The 23,000-nt window shown below is 41.7% G+C and overlaps 1 protein-coding gene across 1 annotated transcript in view; it reads right to left on the reverse strand.

Annotated features, from left to right (window-relative positions):
- The window catches only part of KCNK2 (potassium two pore domain channel subfamily K member 2), a 118,538-nt gene that overhangs the window by 74,459 nt on the left and 21,079 nt on the right, over nucleotides 1–23,000 (reverse strand). Inside the window, exon 2 of the mRNA XM_081855980.1 lies at nucleotides 4,816–5,126. Coding sequence (XP_081712106.1) covers nucleotides 4,816–5,126 — 311 coding nt within the window. The remainder of the gene's footprint in view (nucleotides 1–4,815; nucleotides 5,127–23,000) is intronic.

Genomic DNA, 23,000 nt, shown 5'->3' on the forward strand with positions numbered 1-23,000 from the left:
TGCAGGCAATCCTGTATAAGGATGTTTTTTAATGTTTAATGTTTTATTTTGTTTTTATTTATGTTGGAAGCTGCCCAGAGTGGCTGGGACAACCCAGTAAGATGTGTGGGGTATAAATAGTAAAATTATCATTATAGAATGTGATGTCCCAATTTCATTGGAAAAATGTTGAAGGGTATGCTATCTTACCTTCTGAAAAGGCTATGATGGTCTTGCTCTAGATCTGACTTCCTCACATCTTCAACATAACACATATTATACTTAATTCTAATCAACAGTGTCTGGGATTTCAACATCCCCTACTCCGAAGTAAATAATATATGTAGCGCAATTTACAGCTTACTGGCTTTAGACTTGAGTATAATGGTCCCAAAATATAATATATACTGAAAGGAAGATTGTGGTCACTCAAAGTTAATTAATAACTCCATAATTATTCAGCAGGTTCTTGAAACCTGATGTCAGTTTTCAAATAATACATCACTGCTGCATCATTAGAAAAGTTACTTCAGAGGAAGCTGACTTCTCAAAAGTTAACAAAATTTCCTGATTAACCAATATTCTGACACAAATGAATGCTTTTCATTGATTCAGTCCATACTTGAATGGTTTTCAAGTGCCAAGTATGCCACCTAGCTAATGTATGAACTATACCATTAACTACTGGGTTTCTCCAGTTGGAAGTGTGTGTTCATCTCATGGAGTCAGTTTACTAGGCGTTTTATCTCTCCGTGTTAGGATGATGATCTGATCAAATGTAGACCCTAGACCAGAATAATCATTTCAGTCTAAGGTACTGGAGCTGAATGATTATCCCAAAGAAAAAATGTTGAATAGTAAGAATCCATGATGTCCATTTAGAAAGTTGTTTTCTTTTGTGCCTTTTAAAAGCTGCAGTTCTATACATGCTTATCCAGAAGCAAGTCTCACATAACTCTGTTTACATGCAGAGACTTACACTATAAAAAGCTTTTATAAGTACTTTCACTTTTCAAGAAATGGAGCCCCCCAAAAAACAGATATAAAGATGACAAGAAGACTAATTAAATGTAGACAAAATTACGGTAAGTTATAGTAAATAGGGACCTTTATCACTATGGAGGATATTGACTGAGTCAAACAGAAGTGTTTAAAGACTGTGGGAAATACAGTGGTACCTCGGGTTAAGAACTTAATTCCTTCTGGAGGTCCGTTCTTAACCTGAAATTGTTCTTAACCTGAGGTACTAGTTTTGGGTTAGCAGAGTCTGTAACCTGAAGCGTCTGTAACTCGAGGTACCACTGTACAAGCACTTAAGGCAATGAAAACATTTGGGAAGTTGCAAAATTAGGATAGTAAAAAATCTTGGGAAGGGAGAATTACAGTAGTACCTCGGTTTAAGAACAGTCCGGTTTAAGAACAATTTGGTTTACAAACTCCGCAAAACTGGAAATAGTGTCTTGGTTTGAGAAGTTTACCTCGGTCTAACAATGGAATCCGAACGGTGGAAGGGCACCGGCAGCGGGAGGCCTCATTAGGGAAAGCGTGCCTCGGTTTAAGAACAGTTTCGGTTTAAGAATGGATTTCCAGAACGGATTAAGTTCGTAAACCAAAGTACCACTGTATAGTGCTTTAGTAGTGAGGGAGGAGATAATTCAAGTTTAAAGAAAAACTGCCAAAAATGTTGGCATTGAAATCCCCATTAGAAAAACCTCCTTGCAAATTTCACATTATCAAGTTGTCACAACTAGAATACTAAGGTTCAAATCCTAGCCAGTGACCAAGTAAAAGGTCATAATAATGACCTACTTAATGGTTATGTTGTTGAAATTAACACAATTTTTAAACTTTCTACAGATTACTCATTTTATAGACATGATAAAAAATAGGGCTTATGGGGAAAGATTAAAGTGAACAGAAATATTGTATGTGGTACACAACCCTAAAAACCATTTGAAGCCACAATAGTTCCACTGATGGTAAACCCCTAACTCCTGAGTAAATGGATTAAGCATTAAAAGTACCACATATAGGTTATCTACCACAAATTAATAGCAATTAGGGATGTTCCACTTTATATCAAATGCTATTGAGTTAAATCTTAGCAAGAATCCTACTGGTGATTAGAGAAAACTTTCATCAATAATTAGTTGTGATATAAATGTCCCATGTGCATGCATTCATAGGATTGCTTCAAAAAGTCCTTGTTATACTACAACTGCCCATAGTCACAAATGACTAAAAAATTATAGGAAGCTGAATTTAATTTTAGCCTGAAACAAGATAACAGGTAACTATTGTCTGAAAACAGAACATTATAGTGAATACATTTCTGTAATTTTCTTCACACTCACTCTATCATTAGAGCTATCTTAATACCCTACTATTGCATAATGTTTATCTTTATATCCTTCAGAAAATTCAGTTCTAAAATACTGTTTATGTGTTCAGTCACATGGGAGAACAATCCCCACTGAAGCGAAAACTGTTATTATAATTGTACCATGAATGAGCAACTGAACTCCATTGCTCAACACAATATATTTTCAAGAGCAATTAAGTAACTACATAAGATGACAGGAGGAGGGCAAACTTCCAAGCAAGAGGAAGAGTGAAAGCTTATGCCTACTATAGAAAGAATGGAGAACCTTTTGCACTCCAGATGTTGTTGAACCACAGCTTCCATCAGGCCCAACAAGCATCGCCAATGACCAGGGATGATGGGCATTGTAGTTCAGCAACATAAGGAGGGCCCTAGATAACCCACAACTGTGCTATAGAATGGCAATCAGCATACTGGCTGCAACTCAGGTGAAGCTGAACTTTTCAAGATGGGCAGATCATAAAGTGAGTCCAAAAGAATGATGACACTGTCACCCAGTGCATATTAAAACAGGCTAAAACTGCTCCCTTTAAACAAACATACAATCAAAACCATCCTACCAGTTGCTTGCTGGATTGTGTCAAACTTTTCTCACTACCACCTTGGGAGCCCTCCAGAACCAACTATTTGTGGATTAGGGTTGCTTAAGAAAAGCAACCTTTGCAAATTATTTGTGAAATATCTAAACACAAGAGTTTGGATTAGGGCTGCTTGAAGAGTTTAGTACTTCTTTGATTTTCTATATAAAATTACCTGACCCACACTTTAGCAATTAATGAGAGGATCTGAATTGAGCTATCTATCTGATTAACACTTTTTCTGAATGTTAAGACATAGTCCTCAGCAACTTAAGCATGCCAAAAATATGCATTTTAGTAAACACTTTGTGAGGAAATACACATTTAAACAGTGCTTTTTTCTGGGGGCGATGCAGGGGTACGCATACCCCTAAACATTTTGTGAATCTAAGTCATTGAAGGGCAGTGTTTCAATATGAGTATGAAAATGAGAGTACCCCTAACATTTTTTTCTTTTTGAAAAAAGCACTGTTTTAAAATATGCATTTAGGGAGAAAATTCATGTTTAAATTATATCTTAAGATGCATATTTAAATAAGTGTTTTTGAAATTATCATATATATATTTATTAAAAAACAGATCAGTGTAGAATGGAATAATGGGTAAAAACATGTTAAAGTGACACAGGCTAAAAATAGGCAGATTCAGCCATACCTAGCTGGGGCATCAGCTGTTTTCATTCAGAGCTCATACATTGACAAGAGTGAAAGGGATCAAATGCAACCCCAACATAAGGTATCTTGCAATGATTTACAATGTGTGTACATTCAATCACTGAAAAGTCCAGGCTTTTCATAGGTATAATCAAATATTCTTTTTAATAAGTAAGTTTAATCAGATTGCACTTCAACAACAGGGGCAGAATAAATTTACTTATTTAATAAAATGCATGAATAAACATGGCCCTACTCTTTGACTACTGTGGTCTTAGTATACTGATTTGTCTCTATTCTCCTAGCACGGAGAACGGTACAGTAAAGAGAGTGACCCTAAAGCCATTTGAAGACTCACTGGGGGAGGAGCAGGTGGAGATGGAGCTGGGAGGCCCATTGATAAGATGAAAATTACACCGCTGGAAGTCCCGTCTCCTTGGTAAGCCCATGGAAAGTTCCTCAGCAGTAGGAACCAAATCGGGGTGAGTTGGGGGCACACAGTACTTGGAAGAGGATTCCCCTAACCTGCTCCCCAAAGTAGACAGCAACCACACCGCTCATGGAACTGGCAAAATTAAGTCCTTCCCATTGACTGCAATAAAAGGGACGAAGCAAAAAATGTCCCCACCAAATGGTTTTAAAAGCTACCCCCTCCCATTTCCCTCCCTGGGAAGTCAGCAGGCAGAGCTCTGAATGCAGTAGCTGCTCTGCCACAGAATATCCTCGCCACTATTTGCCCTGCCAATGGCAGTAGGATTAGTGGGAATTAAAGTACAGTAAGCTTCAAAAGTTCAAAGTGATATGTTGTATCTGGTACCCTCCAGTGACTTCTGCAAAGAACTGCTTATACTTGATTATGGCCAGAAATAATATTCATACAAGTCAGTAAGCCTCCTGTTTATTCTTTTGCTAGGCAATATGACTAAATAACAACCTAAATGTAAGAGGAGAATGCTGTGTTGTATCTGCCAACAAACAGCAATTTAAGAAGCACAACAGAAGCATTTGATGGAAGGATTTGCTCCATTAGTCTAGTATAAAAAATGAAATTAGCAATGATTTTTGCACAATAAAGCCTTAAGTCAAATTACTTGTGCCAAACATTATTTCTTATGGATATCAGGCCATGGTACATTGTAGCTGGTATAGCTGCATCCGTGTAACTAATAAACAACATTTCCTTTAAAACATGGCAAGAGCACACTTCTTTACAGGGAATTACCTGAATCAGTTCTTCAAGTACTGTGTCATTCACACAGTTGTGGTGTGATACGAACTCCTGCTTCTGAAGCACAATGGTTGTTCTCTGGTTACTTTCATGTGGCTGCTCCAGGGCTTTGAAAACAGTAGCTCCAATAATTAAATACAGAACCACCACCAGAAAAATGGTTGAGACCGTCTTCCATTTCATAACATTAATAGTTGTATCACTCTCCTCCCGCGAGGCAAGCACAGTGGGTTTGGTAGAAAATGAAAGCCTGGGCTTTGAGTTCTGAGTGGCAGATTTGGGATCCAGCAAGTCAGGTGCCGCCACTGATGAAAGAAAAAACAAAAAATCAGAAAGTTGCTTTTTCCCAGGCTTGTCACATATTTATTCAGTATTTCTTTTTGCTAGAGGGTAAGACAGAAGCTTTAAATTCATATAACAATTTAACTTCTGAGATGCTGACATTATGAATGAACTCAACATATCCATCTTCCCCATGATTTACAGTTTACTATATAGACTGAGGGGTTCCTGCAACCTGTTGTGACAGTACTGTTGTAACTGTGGTCCAAGTATTGCAAAAATGCACATAGCATTTTATATAATTTCTGGTGGTTTTAACATTTCTTGTTTTGGTTTAAGCATTGCACATGAGATACCCAATCTATGTTTTAAGTTTAGCTCTGAAAAGTTAATCTCTTCTCACATCTTACACACAGTGCTGAGAAATGCATTGTTAACCACTTCCTCTTGTGCATAACTTTCAACAAAAATTCCCCTGTAAGATCACTGAGATATTGGCCATATCAATGTACTTTTTTCTCCAGTTATTAATTTGTTTTCAATGACCACAATCCTCCTTTCAGTAGTGTTAGGGAAATTAATCATGAGTAGCATCAGTCAGCAAGTATTTGTTAAGTGAAATCCATATTAGAAATGTGAGTGCTGGTACCTAGCTGAAAAAATGCATGTATGTGGCTAGAATTTAAAGTAGTTCTTAAGTGCTAGGACCAAAGTTGTAGGTTGAATGGGAGCCTAGGACTTTTCTACCTCTATGTCATGCAAATATTAGAAGACTTTTTTCTTACAGCAGCTACATTTAGAAGCCAATAAATTATTGCCTCCATAACTCCTTGAGAGTTAAATAAGAATATGCCACATCAACACATTTGAAATTTCTCTATAAGGTCATGGGAATATTGGCCATATGTAATGTGTTTTTTTCCTCCAGTTACTAATTTACTTTTGAGTGACCACAGTCCTCCTTTCAGTGGTATTAAGGAAACCCCACACCTAAAAGCAGATACAAATCTCTTTCCCTTCATCATTTTCATCATCTGAAAGGTGGACATGCTTTGGAGAAAAAGGGGGTGACAGAATGCTGTATCATACTTCCCATGCAAAGAAGTTCAACTATATAGCATTATAGCACCATCAGACATAGAACAGAGAGACTTGCATGCATAGTAAATTTAATTAGTATAGTTGTAGACGTGACCTCCCCTTCCCCCCAAAAGGGGCAGCAGGTAGGAGCTGTCACAGATGAGAAACTTCAGGTGATCATTCGTCATGACTCATTGCACTGAGCTGTCATGTAGTTACTCTTTTTCAACTCCTAGAAAGCTATAACTTGAGGCAATACCTTCACACGCCTTAGACCCTTCATTGTATTGGCTGCCTGGCAACTTTTACTGCCAAACAACTACACTGATGCAATCAGATATTTCTAAGTGGCTGAAGATGCAGTCTTAGAGCCACCTCACTCTGCCTGCAAGAGATGTGATGGAACTAATCCCATTGATTTGAGGGGGAGCATTACAGAGTCACTGGTTTGAATGATGCTTGCCTAGGGCCTTTAATGTAAGCTCCCTTTTTGACTGATGGTGGTAATGGCTTGATGTTTAGCAGGGCAATCTACAAGCTGATTGGGCTGCAGCTACCAGCGTTAAAGCCCTGTGGACTTTTACGGATACCTTGGATTGACAAATAAATATACTTTGCTTTAACTGGGTAGCGGATCAGGTTGAGGAATGTGCCATGGGCAGGACAATCCGTGGGGCAATCCCCATCCCACCACTGCTCAGTGCAGGCACTATCACTTAGATCTCTCTTCCCCCTCAACGTGTTGTCACCCTGCCTCATCTCTTTCTCCCACCCCAAAATGGTGGCAATCCAGGTTTGTTGCAACAGCCCTCCTGTTATTCACCAGGACATTCTGTTCTCTTGTTTCTATTTTTTAAATGTGCCTCCCACCTTCTGCCCAGATGCAACTCACGCCCATACTCCAAAGGAAATCCTGGCACCCTAGGGAAGTGCAGCCCCTAAGTTCCCTTGATCCACTCCCCTTTAGGAAGCTGCATGCAGCTAAGCTAACAAAGCAGGGGTGGGTGGGAGGGATGGGAGCTTAAAGCGTCTTCTTCTTAACGCTGATCGCATATATAGCAGACATCCCCACTCTCAGCATCCCCCTTCCCCATCAATCCTTCACTGTTCATCCATCCCCATCCACCTGCTTAGCCCTTGCCAAGATTCAACACCACCACCCCGCTCGCTCCCAGGGTAAATAAGGAACCTTCACTCTGAAAAGCATCCCGAGAGATAAATTACATCCCCATGCCTCCCCCTCCCTCCACTCTTTTTTTTTTTAAAGGGAAGCAACCCATTTTCCTCCCTTTAAAAATAAAGAGAAAAGATGCTCTTGAAATGGTTTGCAAACGGCGCGTCTTCCCATGCCCACAAGGATAGCAGGCTGGATTCGGGAGGGTTTTTATGAACCTCCCGGACCTTCGGCTTCATCCCCCCCCCCCCACCTTCCCTTTTCCTTATGTCCCCAGCCGAAGCAACACACACCCCTTGAACAAAGATTAAGTGCAAGGAAGCGCCTAGGAGCCAAGGTGTTGCATGCAGCAAGGAAAGCTCGTGCAAGAAGGATGGAGAGCTGGGGGGGGGGGAGAGAGAGGCGAGGGAGGGATGGAGGCAGAGAAAGACAGCGAGGCAGGTGGGTGGGCATGGGCAAAACGGGCTCTCCTGCAAATGGGTGGGGTGGGGCTCTTTTGTGGGGAGGGGGGAGTCCGTCCCCCCCTGCCCTAGAGCGAAGATGCATCGGCAAAAGCAAAGGAGCATGCAGCATTTTTCTTTTTTTGTCTTCCCAGGCATATATATATATCTCTCTCTCTTTCTTTCCTTCTCTCCGAGCCAGCGAGACGCGCCATTGTAACGAGTACTCACTTCTTATTTACAGACCCGGTGCCCTCTCCTCGCTTCACGGCCAGGCATTTTTTCAGGGCTCGGGGAGGCAGAGTTTGAGAGCTGAGAGAGGTGGCGAGGGGGTCGGGGTGGGAGAGGAAAGAGGAGGGGAAGGGGGGGAGAGAAAAGAAAGAGAGAGGAGCAGCGCGTGGGTCGGAAGAGGCACCACAGAGATAGAAAGAGAGGGAGAGGGGGGGAGAGAGGCGGGCGGGCGGGCAGGCACACGCGCGCACGCACACGCAGGGAGGCATACAAAAAAAGGAAAGGAAAGGAAAGAAAGAAAGAGAAAGCTGCTCAGCTCGGATTCCACGCGCGCCCTCTCGCCGGGGTGTGAGCTGCCTGCGCGCGCCTGTGTGTGTGTGTGAGTGTGTGTGTGTGTGTATGCGCGTGTGTGAGGCGCCTCGTGCGTGCGTCTCCTGCGGTGTCTGGGTGCCTGTGCAAAGCGACTGGCTCCACTCAAGGTGTGTATGATTCCGTGTGTGTGGAAACTCCCTCCGCTCGCTGCTCTCCTCCTCTCCCCACCCACCTCTCCCGGCCACCTCCGTCCTCCCAACCTTCCCCAGCGCGCGGCTCGCGCCTTTTTGGACGTAAAGGGGTCTCGGCACTCCGCAAAGGAAGCGACGGGAGTCTTCTGGCGCGCTGTCCGCGGAGCCCTTCACGCAGTTCTCGGGGTTTCGTTTTAATGGAACTGCTGAGGTGTTTGTGAGGGGCGAGTACCTTCGCCCGCCCCCTACCCCTCTCGCTTCGAAGAGGCGCCTCCACAATTGCCCTTCCTACATATCTCTCTGAATGGAGGGGGCTACAGGCAGCCCGCAGTGTCCTATATATTGTATATACAATTATAACATTAAAGGCAGATGATGCTCAGGCATGACCTATGGCCCTGACCCCTCTCTGCGGGCAAGCTTTCCTGCTAGGGTGGGCTCTTCGAGGCGACTCTCCTGCCAGATGTGTATGACTGACAGCCCTTCTTCCCCGCCCACCCCGATGCGCAGGCGTGCGCGCCCCCGTGGCACCACGGGCCGGCCGATACTCGCCAATCGGCCCTTTTCCCGCCAAGCGCCAGTTGTGTGTGGAAGCTGAAGCCTTTGGTCTCCTCACGGGGCAACAGCCACAGGAGCCCTGCCAGCACCCGTCGACCCGCAGCAGCTTCTACCTGCTCTCTTTCTTCTACAGCCGGTCCATCTTCTTCCTCCTCCCAGTCTCCATGCTGTCCCTCATAAAACTCAGACAAAACTATAATTAATTATCTCTGCCTCGCCTTGGCTCTGGTTCTGCCTGTCATTGGCTCTGGCTCCTCCTATATACAACCAACCATTTTGGTTATATATTATTAACTGTTATTGGTGATGGATGCCAGCCAATGCTAAGGGAGGGAAGACCTAAGGTAAAGAGGAAGCAGCACTTGTTAAATGGGAAGAAACACACAAACACATTCCTTTGCCCTGACCCTTTGATGACCTCTTCTCTTGGACATCTGGCCTGAGTCATCCACATTTACCTTTTGCCCTGTGCTTTCTAGGCACGGGTCTGTGCTTTTTCTGACCCACCACTTGCCCCAGGAAAACCCGCTCTCTAACGCTCAATCAGAACAAACAGCAATTCTGGTTTTTCCGCAGACTGCGGAGAGCGTTAAAGAGTGGGTTTCTGCAGGGAAAGAAGTGGGGCAAAAGGAAGGAAGGAAAAGCACAGCCCAGTACCTGAAAAGTGTGGAGGAAAATTAGTATGGATGAGCCCAGAGTCTCAGTCAGGACCATACATATAAACATTAATAAGTTGTTGTGAACTGGGGACAGCCTTCTTGGGACCTTTCATTAAAACTTAAAATGCCTTTGAGCCTCTCTCACATGCTGCTTGTACAAGGACACATGTGAGGGTTTGCCAAGCACTGGATAGAAAGCAAAAGAGAGATGGCTTTAATTCAAATGCACCTTGTAAGCCAATTGAGTTTGCAGATGCAGAAAAGCCAGTTCAAACAACACAGGTGAAATTGGCCTAACTAAAGGTTTGCCCAGGTTGCTCTCATTTAAGGGATCAGGTGTGCGGTTTCATTACACTTAACCCTCTGGAAACTGGTCTTTGGCATGTTGCTTCCACAGTCCCTGCCAGCCTCTCCAGCCAAGAGCTTAGCTAATTTATCAACAGAATTATTTGGTGCAACTCTTGTTAGGACTTATATTGCTTATGCTTCCTCATTGAAAACAAGCACATATAAAAGTTGTGAGTCAGGGAGGAGCCTTAGAGCTGTTCTCTCTTACATTTTTGTTTTCTACATGTAGGATATTATAGGGCAGAGTTCCCAAACTTGGGTCTCCATCATCCCTAGCTAGCAGGACCAGTTGTCAGGGATGATGGGAATTGTAGTCTAAAACCAGCTGGAGACCCAAATTTGGGAAACCCTGCTATAGGGAATGAAATACCCCTACCTGAAGTCATGCAGTTAACAAGAGGGCAGCCTGTGGCTCTCCAGATGTTGTTGGACTCCAAATCATGGCTAATGGCAGGGGCTGCAACATCTGGTGTGTCACAGGTTGCTTACCTCTGCAGGACTAATCATATAGCTTAGCTCCATAAAGGTCAATTGCAGGTACAGGTTTTCCCTTTTTTATTTATTGAAAGCACTTCTAAGCTACTTTTAGCAATTATTTCAAGGCAGTTTACAAAAAAATATAAGTAACAGTAAGTAAAACAAATAAAACAAACAGCATATAAAGGCACAATTAATACTCAGGGAATAAACTATTTTTTTTAAAAAAGCTTCAACATGCCTGGATGAATTTTTTTGCCTAGTGCTTAAAGGACCATAGGGCATACTTCCCCAGAGATGGCATTTCATAGCTAGGACACCACTTCCAGAAAACCTGTATTTAGGTACCTCCAGCCCATTTGGGCCAAGCTATGCTTTCCTGTCCTACACCTGAAATCATATGTGACATGATCTGTATGATATGGGGCAGAAGAAAGTATGACACAGCTGGTTGGTAGGCATCACCCATTAGCTGATTTGCAAAGCCCTGTGCCATTCCTGCCTTAATTGCAAGCCTCATCTCCCACAGGAGTGATATTTAGAGGAAGGCATCAGTTTGATGGCCTTAGAATATGGGACAGGAATGAGGAAATTGATTCAGATGGCAGGTCAGAGTCTTATCACATACACCCGCATGGGCCAATTTTGGTAGGAAGGCAGGAGCACCCACCCATCAATCACCTAATGTCATAATGAGGCCAGGTAACTGACAGCTGCCAAAGCTCCAAGGAGGTCACTGTAATCACTGATCATCTGTTTGAGCAATCCTCTTTGAGCCGCGCAGGAGTGTGCCTTCAAAGAAGCTCCCTTTAACCCGTAACCAGCTTTTGTTGTTGTTAGAGGTCTCTGAATAAGGGGAAACTCCTCCTAAAACTAAAAGGCACTAAGCCCAGCACTTGCAAAGCACATTGTGCAGTATTTCCAAACCTAATCAGTGGTGCCTGCAAAGCCCTTTTTGCCCAAGCTCTACCTTACATGACCCTTACTCAATGGCATGTGTGATGTCGGGTGTAGGGCAGATGGGTGTGGCTTGCCTAAAATGGCTTTGTGAGCCAAATGGGGTGGGCTGGTGAACCTAATTAGGCCTGTGGGCTGAAGGCTCTCCACTCATGGCATAGGAGAGGTGGTGTTCCATCAAATTACTGTATGCACCATAGCACAAACCATCAGCACCAAAGCTGCCATATGGAAGTGTACAGAGAGTATGGGTTACAAATGAGGGGGGCGCATACTGTTATACATCATGTGCTTAGTCTTAAGAAGAGTTTGGATTGGATTTGCTATCCCGCTTTATCACTACCCGAAGGAGTCTCAAAGCGGCTAACATTCTCCTTTCCCTTCCTCCCCCACAACAAACACTCTGTGAGGTGAGTGGGGCTGAGAGACTTCAGAGAAGCATGACTAGCCCAAGGTCACCCAGCAGCTGCATGTGGAGGAGCAGGGAAGCGAACCCGGTTCCCCAGATTACGAGACTACCGCTCTTAACCACTACACCATACTGGTTCTCTTAATCCCAGTAAACAAGGCTTTCAACTTTCAAGCCAATTTTTTGAATGTGTATTATTAAATATGTTGTAAAGGCTGCACCACGATCTGCGCTGTACACACATAAGGTATTTATTCAATTGCGCATTGAGGCTTTTATTCTTAAATCTGTTTAGATCAATGGGATGAATTCTTAAGGGCCAGCTTCACACCCCACTTTTCTCAAGCAGACTGATCTTTGTGATGCAGGGAAACAAGTATAAATAAAATAAGTGCATTTAGGCCTCTATCTTCCAAAAACATACCTTAGAACATTCTCTTCCAATAACATACCTTAGAGCAAATACTCTAGAGTAAGTTGTTTTAGGAGTGTAGCCATAATTCGGATGTAGGCTTTGGCCCAAATACTAAGCTCCACAATTTGTAGTGGAGCCTCCAGATAGAAAGGGCATCACTACATATTTACATGACCTAAATCTCTTCCGCTAGAGCCTGGAAAAAAAAACTGTACATAAAATATCACGCTCCTTTTCCCCCTGAAAAGTTTGTTACCAATGGCCGTGTATAAACACTGCCTGTTCCTCCCATGAGGGAAAAGATTCTCTTCCTACAGTTCCTTCTACAGTTGTATGGAAAAAGCAGCATAAGGCATTTTATCTAGGGGTTGTCTGTAAGACGCATTAAGTAGAAAAGCCTTGCCTTATTGTTTTTAGCATTTCCTGTTTCATAGGACTTATGCTGTCACTTGTGTTCCATGGAACACATGCATTTACACTTTTTATTTTCTTTCATTAAAATCCTTGCCTTTCTTTCACCATGGAAAGTAAAGCAGTGTGCATATGGTTTTCAGGTGGAAACCCATCCAGACACTGACCAGTCCCAAACTCGGTTAGCTTTAGCAAAGTGGTGACCTCGTTTTATCTTCACAGGTATCCTGGGCTGATCCTGACTTCATTTGCCTTCATATTACACTATGGGTCCTCTGTCAATCTATATGGCTAATGAATCATTTCAAAAGAAAGGGCCACAATGCTCAGATAATTATGACAGCAGAATGAGATCCTTGTAGCAGCCTTCATTATTTAAAGTTATTTTCCACAAGTAGCAACTAAAGATTAGCAGTAAACAAAAGGTGCTTTTGCCTTTATCTCATTAGCATCCTACTGATAGAAGCAATTAACCCTTTCTCTTAATCATATTTATCACTATCATACTCTACAGTATTGATTTCAATTGTTTTTGCAGGACTTCCAAAGTTTAACATGTTTATTTACTTAAAGTATTCGCCTGGTGCTTCTGGGTTCTTGCACCAAATTGTCCCCTGCTAGTTTTGCATTAGTTTTAAATTTATATGGTTTTTGCCTGTTGCATTTTTAATAATCATTTTTATTGTTTAGATTCTGGTCTGTTTTATACTTGTAGTGGCTTTTGTAAATTGCACAGAGCTAATTCTGCATGGGCAGTATATAAGTATAACAAATATATAGGGTGGTAACCAACTAGCATTACATTAGTCAACTACAGTATTTTTAATTGTACAATGTAACTTGCCTACTCTGTCCTCTCCTTGTGTGCCCCCTAAATCTGTGGTGAGGATTCCTCCAACCCTGCAGAAGAGATTTAGCGGGGCACAGGGAAAGGAGAGGAGAGGGAGGGGACATTATATTGCGCAGCTAAATGTTGTTGCACTATCATAATTATATAGTTGGATACTGTCCATACTGTATATCTGACATTCTGTGGCATAGTCCTCAAAAGGTGGTATACAACTGAGGGAATGTTTGCAACTTTACAAAAGTGAGACTATTTTTGCTATAAAATGACAACAAGTCTAGGGTGAGCCCATCACTCGCAGAGATCTGAAGCTCAACCTCCAAACTTAGGATCTGCTCTATATGGTATAAAGACTATATTTGTTTGTTTTTACTTCATTTTCTCTGCTGTATCCTAACAAGCACAAGCGAGTACTTGCAGCATAATAGCTGCAGCCCCAACGTACCCAACCAATTTTTGTCATAGTTGTTAAAAATATAGGAGCTAGCGAGAACCTTCTCCAACTTCATAATTCTAGTGAGAGAGAGATACCCCATATTCCCTGCAGCTTCAATAATTTACTGGCTTCATAAGCCTGAAGAAGACTGCTAGCAAAGATTCAGAAGTGAAGAAAAAAAGTGGTCATGCATTTTGCTCCACAGTGTGCTGGTAATATAAGACATAGGTATTTTGTTTTCTGAAGCCATATCTAAAACACAGACCTAAGCCCATAGCTAAAATCCAGTCCTAAAATTTGTGCTGACTTGTCTGATTGTGGCACCAGAGTAAGAGTGTGGCCACATCAATGAAAAGTCATGTTTTATGACATCTTCTGTGCAATGATTACTGTTTATTCAGAAGTAAATCCAGATAAGTTCAATAAAACTTTATCCCAGGTGTACAGGATTGCAGCCTAAACCATTTTGCTTTATGTTTGTTAAAAGATTTCTCTGCCACTGTTCTTATATCATCTACAACATTCTCATGGTACCATTCTGTCCTAACACTTTTGTACTTTGCAGTAAATTTTGTGATGGGCTTTAAACTTGCTTTTATCCTTATTCTCATCCATAAGCCTTTGTACATTATACAGGCATATAATAAGCAACCATTCAATGAATCTAAAAATCAACTTGTATTACAGTCCAGTACTGCAATACTGGCACACAAAACTATTTAATAGTTAGCAAGTGCAAGGTAATGTGTAATAAAAAGTTTGAGTGACCGTAATTGCTTGCCATTGAGAAATGTTTGGTATAAAAAGGTCATTTCTTGTTTATATTGTGTTATTTTTTTGGTTATTTCTAAGTTTATGCCTCATTTCAGCATTGGACACCCTTGCTGCTTTCTCAGCTGAAACATTACTCAATGTGATGGTTTTAATAAGAGACATCTTGAATCCGGGAAAGAACAACATCTTGTTCATGCCCGATAAAAAAGGTCTATGTTGCATGCCATATTTTCTTTGGGACCTTTTATTTTTTGCAGTGTCTGCTCCACAGAATCAAGCCTTCTTATATTTTTGTTGTAATGCTCACTGGAATATTGTGTGTGACCATCTTGCCCTTCCAATTTAGAGGTGACCTCTGAACAGTTTGAAGTTTGAGCACTACATTGGTTCAGAACTTCATTAAGCAAACAAGCTCAAACACTGAAAAAACATACTGCAGACAAACATAGACAGGATCAAGTGAGGGCCGAGGTTACAATATATCTTTCTAGTTTTCCTAGCAAATTCTTTGCAACTGATGTTACCAGTGCACAACATAAGAAAAATATTTAAAAGTTGTGGGGAGAGTACATGGCACCCACGTTGTTTATAAACAGAAGAAACACAGTTGCATGATGGTGGAGCACCTTGGAAAAATGTTCAGCACCCATGGACGCATTTGAAATACTTCAGTAATGGAAAGCTGAAGATGCTGTCTGTCCACATACAGAACTGTGTTTGAATCCTGTTTCCACAAGTACAGCCAGTGTCAAGACAGAGTTCAGTGTCATTTGGACTTGTAATCTTCAAAAAGGTGCTGCTGGATTGGCTGATAATGTATGCCACAGGTCTAGAGAAAATAGCCAGGAGTGTCAAGGATCAAGTGAGGAAATACCATCTGGACCCCCATCTAAGAGTGACGCTGGGCACTGTCAATAGTTCCAGGACCAGCTCATCCCATCCCCAAAATGCCTTGTTAACAAGATTTTTCACTGGCATCTGCATCCCTAGCCATGAAACAAGGAACTCTGGCCTGATAGGGTGACACTGGCAGGGCTGGGCAGTAGTATCTAGTATTAGTATTAGTATTTTAGTATTAGTATTAGTATGCATCACCTTGTAGTCCAGGGTCTCAAGGCAACTTACATAAGAAACAGATAAATATTTAAAACACGTAGTAATAACTAAAAGTAACCATACTAAACATATATGAGGCTAGAATACAACCCATAATCTATCAGTGTTTCAGGGGTGGGTGGGAGAAATGTTGCTGTGGTGTCAAACATATTTAAAGCGAAGCTGTTCACGATCGCTGCTTATGTTGAAAGAAAGAATTTTCCCATGTTTTCTTCCAGAAATAAATGTCGAAAGTGTTTACACTTGTATTTATTCATGGTGTTTTTCTGTAGGAAAACATTGCTTGGTTTTTTTTTTTTTTTTGCGTTTTTTGTTTTTAAAAAGAGGAGAGAGACTCCTAGGTATCATTAACTAAAATCTCAATCAAAGTAATTATCACACTCACTTGTATATCTTGATCACAGCATGACAAATTATTTGTTAGGCATCTATGTGATCGTTCTCTAATGCCGCACCAATTTATAGGGGGAACATTTTCACATGTGCTCATCTATTTTCATACTGCTCGGTTGCCACTCTTAATTGGGCTGTAATTTTTTCCAGCTCTCGTAACTGTCTTATTTATTCATGGACAGAGAGTAGGAAGTTGTTTCAGAATTCACAGTGTATTTGTTGTCATCATTAATATTGTCAAGGCATATTTTCTTCAACTCGCAGATCTCCTTGTGGGATTCCTGCTCTTGCCAATGTCGCGTTACTAGCTCTTAATAGCTTTCACCTGGATGAAGTACTTAGAAGTAATCATGGACTGATAAGATTAATTGGCTTGGTTTGGCAGATCAGATGGATTGATTTCGGATTAGCTTGAAATGAAAGATCATGGCATTGTACCTAATGGTGGTTTTGTACTAGTGAAAATTATGGTTTGAAGCTCAACATCAAAAAAACGAAGATCATGGCCACTGGTCCCATCACCTCCTGGCAAATAGAAGGGGAAGAAATGGAGGCAGTGAGAGATTTTACTTTCTTGGGCTCCATGATCACTGCAGATGGTGACAGCAGTCACAAAATTCAAAGACGCCTGCTCCATGGGAGAAAGGTGATGGCAAACCTAGACAACATCTTAAAAAGCAGAGACATCACCTTGCCAACAAAGGTCCATATAGTTAAAGCCATGGTTTTCCCGGTAGTGATGTATGGAAGTGAGAGCTGGACCATAAAGAAGGCTGATCGCCGAAGAACTGATGCTTTTGAATTATGGTGCTGGAGAAGACTCTTGAGAGTCCCATGGACTGCAAGAAGATCAAACGCATCCATTCTTAAGGAAATCAGCCCTGAGTGCTCACTGGAAGGACAGATCATGAAGCTGAGGCTCCAATACTTTGGCCACCTCATGAGAAGAGAAGACTCCCTGGAAAAGACTCTGATGTTGGGAAAGATGGAGGGCACAAGGAGAAGGGGACGACAGAGGGCGAGATGGTTGGACAGTGTTCTCGAAGCTACCAACATGAGTTTGACCAAACTGTGGTTTGCAGTGGAAGACAGGAGTGCCTGGCGTGCTCTGGTCCATGGCATCATGAATAGTCGGATACGACTAAACGACTAAACAACAACACTAGTGAAAAACATTTGTGCTTGCACCGCATAGGTCACCCAGTTTTCAACTATCCCCCTCCCCCCACCACTACAGTCTTTGCCACCTCCTGGAAAGTTGAGTGGCTACCCAGAACATAGAAGACTGCAGCAGGTAAATGGGATTTGTGGAAACTGAATGCTTCATCTTATGTGAGAAGAACCTCTCTAAGTCACTATTGGATAGAGCTCATGGCACCCTATTTAGATGCTACTGATGGTCTATTGGCAGATATTGGTAGAATGTGAAACAAGCTGACTATTTGATTAATGATTTAATACGACCATCATTCATTATGATTCTGCATTAATTATTGCCTATTTATCTGAAGAATTTATTGATTTATCATCATTATTCATTGAATTATGGAAAATGTTAAACATGTAGGAAATGTTTCAGTATTTTCCTTCCCTTCATGACTTCCTGTGCTTATTTATGTTAAAAATAAAAATGAAGAGTAATATAACTAAGTACTTTTAATTAAAAATGGAGCCTAGGCCTGGAGAAGCTGATGTTATTATTAAACCCGAGGTCATTACTGGTGATCAAATTATATCAGAACTGAATAGATTTGAGTATGAAGATGGATGTAGCAAAATTTAAAATTAAAAAAAAATGTGGATGACAGAGTCTATAAGCCAGGAGAGGGGGAAATAAGAAATGCTAACCCCTGAAACAAATTCCCCCAACAATGAGCCAACATTTCATGGCTACTTAGCCCTCACTGGACTGCTTAGGATTCCTCCCCCATACACCAGATTTTCTGTTCTTCTGAAAACATTGGTGCATTCACAAGCCTACTGATATTTCTCTCTTTGCATAGACAGTACCATTTTGGCTACTTAAGTGATGGCACTGAACATTGAAATTAGAAGAAATGATTGGGTAAAATACAAGCTGATTAAATTAACACAAAAGAGACAGACAAGCAGCAATAGAATGCTCGCCTGAAAAACGCGAAGAAGCTGATGCAAAAATTTTCAAAATGCAGCAAGTGAGAAATGAGGAAGGAAGCAAGGTTTCTTTTAGTGATTCTGTCTTCCCCTTCAAAATCTGCTTTGGCTAAAATCTGCTTTGTGGGGGTCCCCACCCCCATTCTCCAGAGTTTTGGTGGCAGCATGGTAGCTGTCCAAAAAATACCTTTTTTCCTGTCCCACTGCTGGATACCTTCTGTATGCAGAATAGAGAAACAGCGGGGGAAAACCACTAAGGGGTCTCAGAGTAAATAATGGTTAAAAAAAAAAAGTTTAGTCCAATGATGCAATTGGAGTTTCCAGTGGGAAATCAGAAAAGTTTTAAGTTCCATCAAATTCTATTACATTTTCAATTAGATTGGGTCGATTTCTGGCAAAGTCTACTTACTCGGCAGTTGCTCATTAGCATTACATTTTGTGGGGTTATTTGCTTTAGATGATCACATAACCATCAATGATACACAGGTATCATTGCTTTGTTGTGTGCACCTTGTTGTTCTGGTCAGCATCCATCTGTCTCTAGAGACAATGCAGTTTGCTGCCAGGGCTGAAGTCAAACTGCTGGAGAATCACAGCATCTGCTATGGCTGCAGAGACGGGTAACTCAGAATCTCATAACTGCTGCCTCCCACATTGTTTTTGCTGCATTTTGCTGGGGTGCAAGACTGGGCAGTGTGTATGGAGGTCCTGGACTGCCCAGATGACAAGTCACCCCCCCCAATAACTTTGCTGATGTGGTTCAAAGGAAAACAGCGGTATGTTTGCCACTAGCTTGGCTGCAAGTGTTGCCAGAGGGACACATACAAGGTTCCATCCAACCACCCTAGGGACTCCACTCTGGATTTGTATAGGGTTTACTTCTTAGCCTTTTCTTCTCCTGAAGATATACCACAAGGCAGCAGAGCTTTAAATGGGCTACTTTCCCAGGTTGACGAGCCCCATCTGCCCCTCAATTCCCCTACAGCATGTGCAGAAACCGTCTCCTTGACCGTTGGATCCACTATTGGTGTCGTCTGCTCAATCCATCGGAGTCTGTCTTTGCTTCTCTAACTTACCAAGGGTTTGAGACCCATTGGCTACCCTCACCTGGTTTAGCCAGCAAGTTGAAGCTGTGTGGTTGCTGTCACATGCTTCTAGGAGCCACAGGTGAAAGCAGAGTGCAGGGTATGGACCAAGCGTGGACAAACTACCCTAGAAGGAGCATGATGTGTCCCCCCACAAGAAGCACTACCCTAACACCCCAAACAACCCCTAGCGTAGGAGCCAACTTCTAGGGACTGTGAGGGCTTCAGCTCCCACAATAAAATATTTGAGGGGGCCATGCCCCACAAAGTTGATGGGCATTGCCATTCAAATGGGGTGCGATCAATTCCATGGGGCGGGGCTTACCTAAGCCTCCACAATATGTTATTCAAGTTGGCACCCCTGTCCCCTAGATGTGCACATGTTCCACATGCAATGAGGGAACTACACTGGCTGCTGATCACCTACCAGGCTATGTTCAAGGTCTTCTTGTTAACATATGAAGTCCAGAACAATTCAGGAACAGGTTTTCTAAAAGACCGCCTACCTCTTTATAGACCTGTAAGATCATTGAGATGAGTGGTGCTCTATGCAGGTATTATTCAGCACCTTTTGTGCAAATATTATGCAATTCTCTTTGAAGCAATAGTTGGCAGAGAGTTCGGAATGAAATAACTGAACCTTCTTTGGATGAAACATTGTTCTGTAAGTCATGTCTCAGTCTCAACAAAGGGGGCACCTGAGTTAGTTCCAGAGATTGGCAGTGCTTAGCAAATTGCCTTTGCTTTGTCAAGCGCCTTGTGCTCCTCCTTAAGGCCTTCTGTCCTCAACATGATTATATGGTTCTATGAACCACATATTATTGAAATAAAAGTGATTATTTAATATTTATTTGTTTACACAGGAGAATTTATTTATTTTTTGAGTAAAGCTAGCTGTGACTGACCTCCCCCTCACACCACTTTGCTTCCTTTGCTGTTGCTTTAAGAGAGAAGTGTGAATTAATGGGTGTTTCTTTTTTGCTATGGATTAGTGGTGTGGCAGATGAAAAAAAACAACCTCATTACTATTTTGAATTAATATTATCTCCTTGAAGGGGGGAGCGTGCTAACGGTGCATTGGCCCAATTCCAAAAGCAGTCCTAATGTTCTTTTGTAATTAACTTTTCTGCTTCCTTTTTCAGTGTTTCGTTAATGTCATCTGAGCTTATAGAAAAAGGTTGACAGCCAGCATGCCTAAAGTTCTATTCCAGTCTGGTTCCAGTTTTTACAAGTACCTGTAATTTTTCACAAAAATAGATATTGTGGTGCAGTATTTCCACCCAAAAAAATAGCCCCAATAGATTAGGTTTCTTTCTATGTGCTCATATTTGTCATAAACATGAGGGCTTTGAGCTGGGGAAGGAAGCAGTGAGTCTAGTTTTCAAGAGAATTGACAGCAGTAAGATAAAAACAGCATATTACATAGTGTGTAGTACTTGTACTTTTCAGGGGGAATGACCTCCCATTATTCTAATACCTAAACTAAGTACCAGAACAGGGCTTAGGTACCTTTAATAATTGGTATGTGAATGTTTGACTTCCTCTTCCCTTCTCTCCACCTTTTCCTTCTGTGCCATGTACTTTAAATTGTAAGCCTGCAGGCAAGGATTGCCTTGTTTTTGTGTAAACCATAAAGGCAACCATTATGGTAAAAAAATGCTTTAAATGATAAATAAATAGCCAGATGATACTTTAAAAATTGGAATGAATTACCTTAAAAGCTGGGGGGTGGGGAAAGTGTTGCTCAAGCAAAAGCTCTAAGAACTGTATTTAAAATAGCAAAATATTTATTGTAGGGAGATTTATTTGCCAAGAATCAGTATTTTGCTTCCTGTGTGCACTCTTTTTATTAACTATATAATCCCACACACAAAAAGAACAAACATAAAAGAATCAGAATCTGAAATTCTGGCAGTTTATGTTCTCTTTCACACTTTAAGCTTATTAACATGAACAATTATTGTAAGGCTTCACAGTTTAATGGAGAAATAGCATAACAAACACCCCTGTTTAAAAGGCAGCTTAGGGCTAAACATTTGTGTCATATGCATGGGAGTCCATAGCCAAGTGGTATTTAAACAATGGGAAGGGGGTTCCTGCTTAGAATATTTTGGTAGTGGTGCTGCTGCTGTAAATTCAGATGCAGTAGCATCTAAATTTATATCCGCCCTTTAAATGCCACCATTTATCCTAAAGGGGTTTCAAAACTGTTTACATCAAAGTAAGTCAAAACAACAATAGCAATTTTAAAAAATGCATTAACAGCAAAATTATAAACCGAGCAAAAACTTAAAAATTAAATTAAAAATCAACCGCAGAGCTACGCAGTTTAAACCTGAAGAATGCCAGAAGGGAAGGAGTGAATCGCATAGCCCATAAGAAAGTAAAAAGAGCCCTGCTGGGTCAGGCCAAAGACCCATCTAATCCAGTATTCTGTTCCCACAGTGTCCAGTGAGATGCTTATGGGAAGTTCCCATAGAAGTTTATACTCTTTGGCGACAATGAAGTAAGTCCTGCTTCTTGCAGAAGCCAGTCTGGCCTCCAAATACAGTGGTACCTCAGCTTAAGAACCTAATTCGTTCCGGAGGTCCATATTTAACCTGAAACTGTTCTTAACCTGAAGCACCACTTTAGCTAATGGGGCCTCCTGCTGCTGCCGCGCCGCAGCACGATTTCTGTTCTCATCCTGAAGCAAAGTTCTTAACCTGAAGCACTATTTCTGGGTTAGCGGAGTCTGTAACCTGAAGCATATGTAACCCGAGGTACCACTGTACAATGGAACCTAAATCAGAGGCAGATTTATGCAAACGTGACCAGGAATGCTGAAACTATTACGTAGAATGGAAGGTGAGAGCGGGGGGAGGGGATTTTGAGGTCCTAAAGTCCACCACGGCCTAAGTCAGGACCTCAACTGATTTCATACTGTAGGGAAATTCTTATGGGAGCATTTGCTCCCACAGATATCCACTGGCCAGAGCATTTAGGGTGTTTAAAAATGGATACCACAGACAGCATGTATGAGTTGCACAGGCAACAGTATATGTGATGCAATGGTGGATGTATTTTTGCCCTCAACTCATCTCATACTAAGCAACAGTTACATCCCCAATGTTTTCCGATCTGTAAAATTCCTGAATAGAGTTGACATGGGCTTGAAAGTTTTCAATGTGGTGTATCTGAGATGCTTGTAGCAGATCCTTCAAATGTCCCTGTTTTCCAGGGATGTCCCTGATTTAGAGAAGACGCCCAGGTTTCTGATTTGATCCTAGAATGTCCCACTTTTCCTTAGGATGTCCTTAGTTTCATTGGGAAAATGTTGGAGGGTATGATGCTGTTATAGCAAATTGAAGGCAGATTGGTTTTGTCTAGATACTCTACAAACCACTTCATCTGCCAATGTCTTATATTCTCTTATTGTGCTTAAAGTCTCCTCACTAGATTCTCTGTATTC

This window comes from Podarcis erhardii (assembly GCF_964252035.2).
Source record: "Podarcis erhardii genome assembly, chromosome: 3".
Classification (NCBI taxonomy): domain Eukaryota; kingdom Metazoa; phylum Chordata; class Lepidosauria; order Squamata; family Lacertidae; genus Podarcis; species Podarcis erhardii.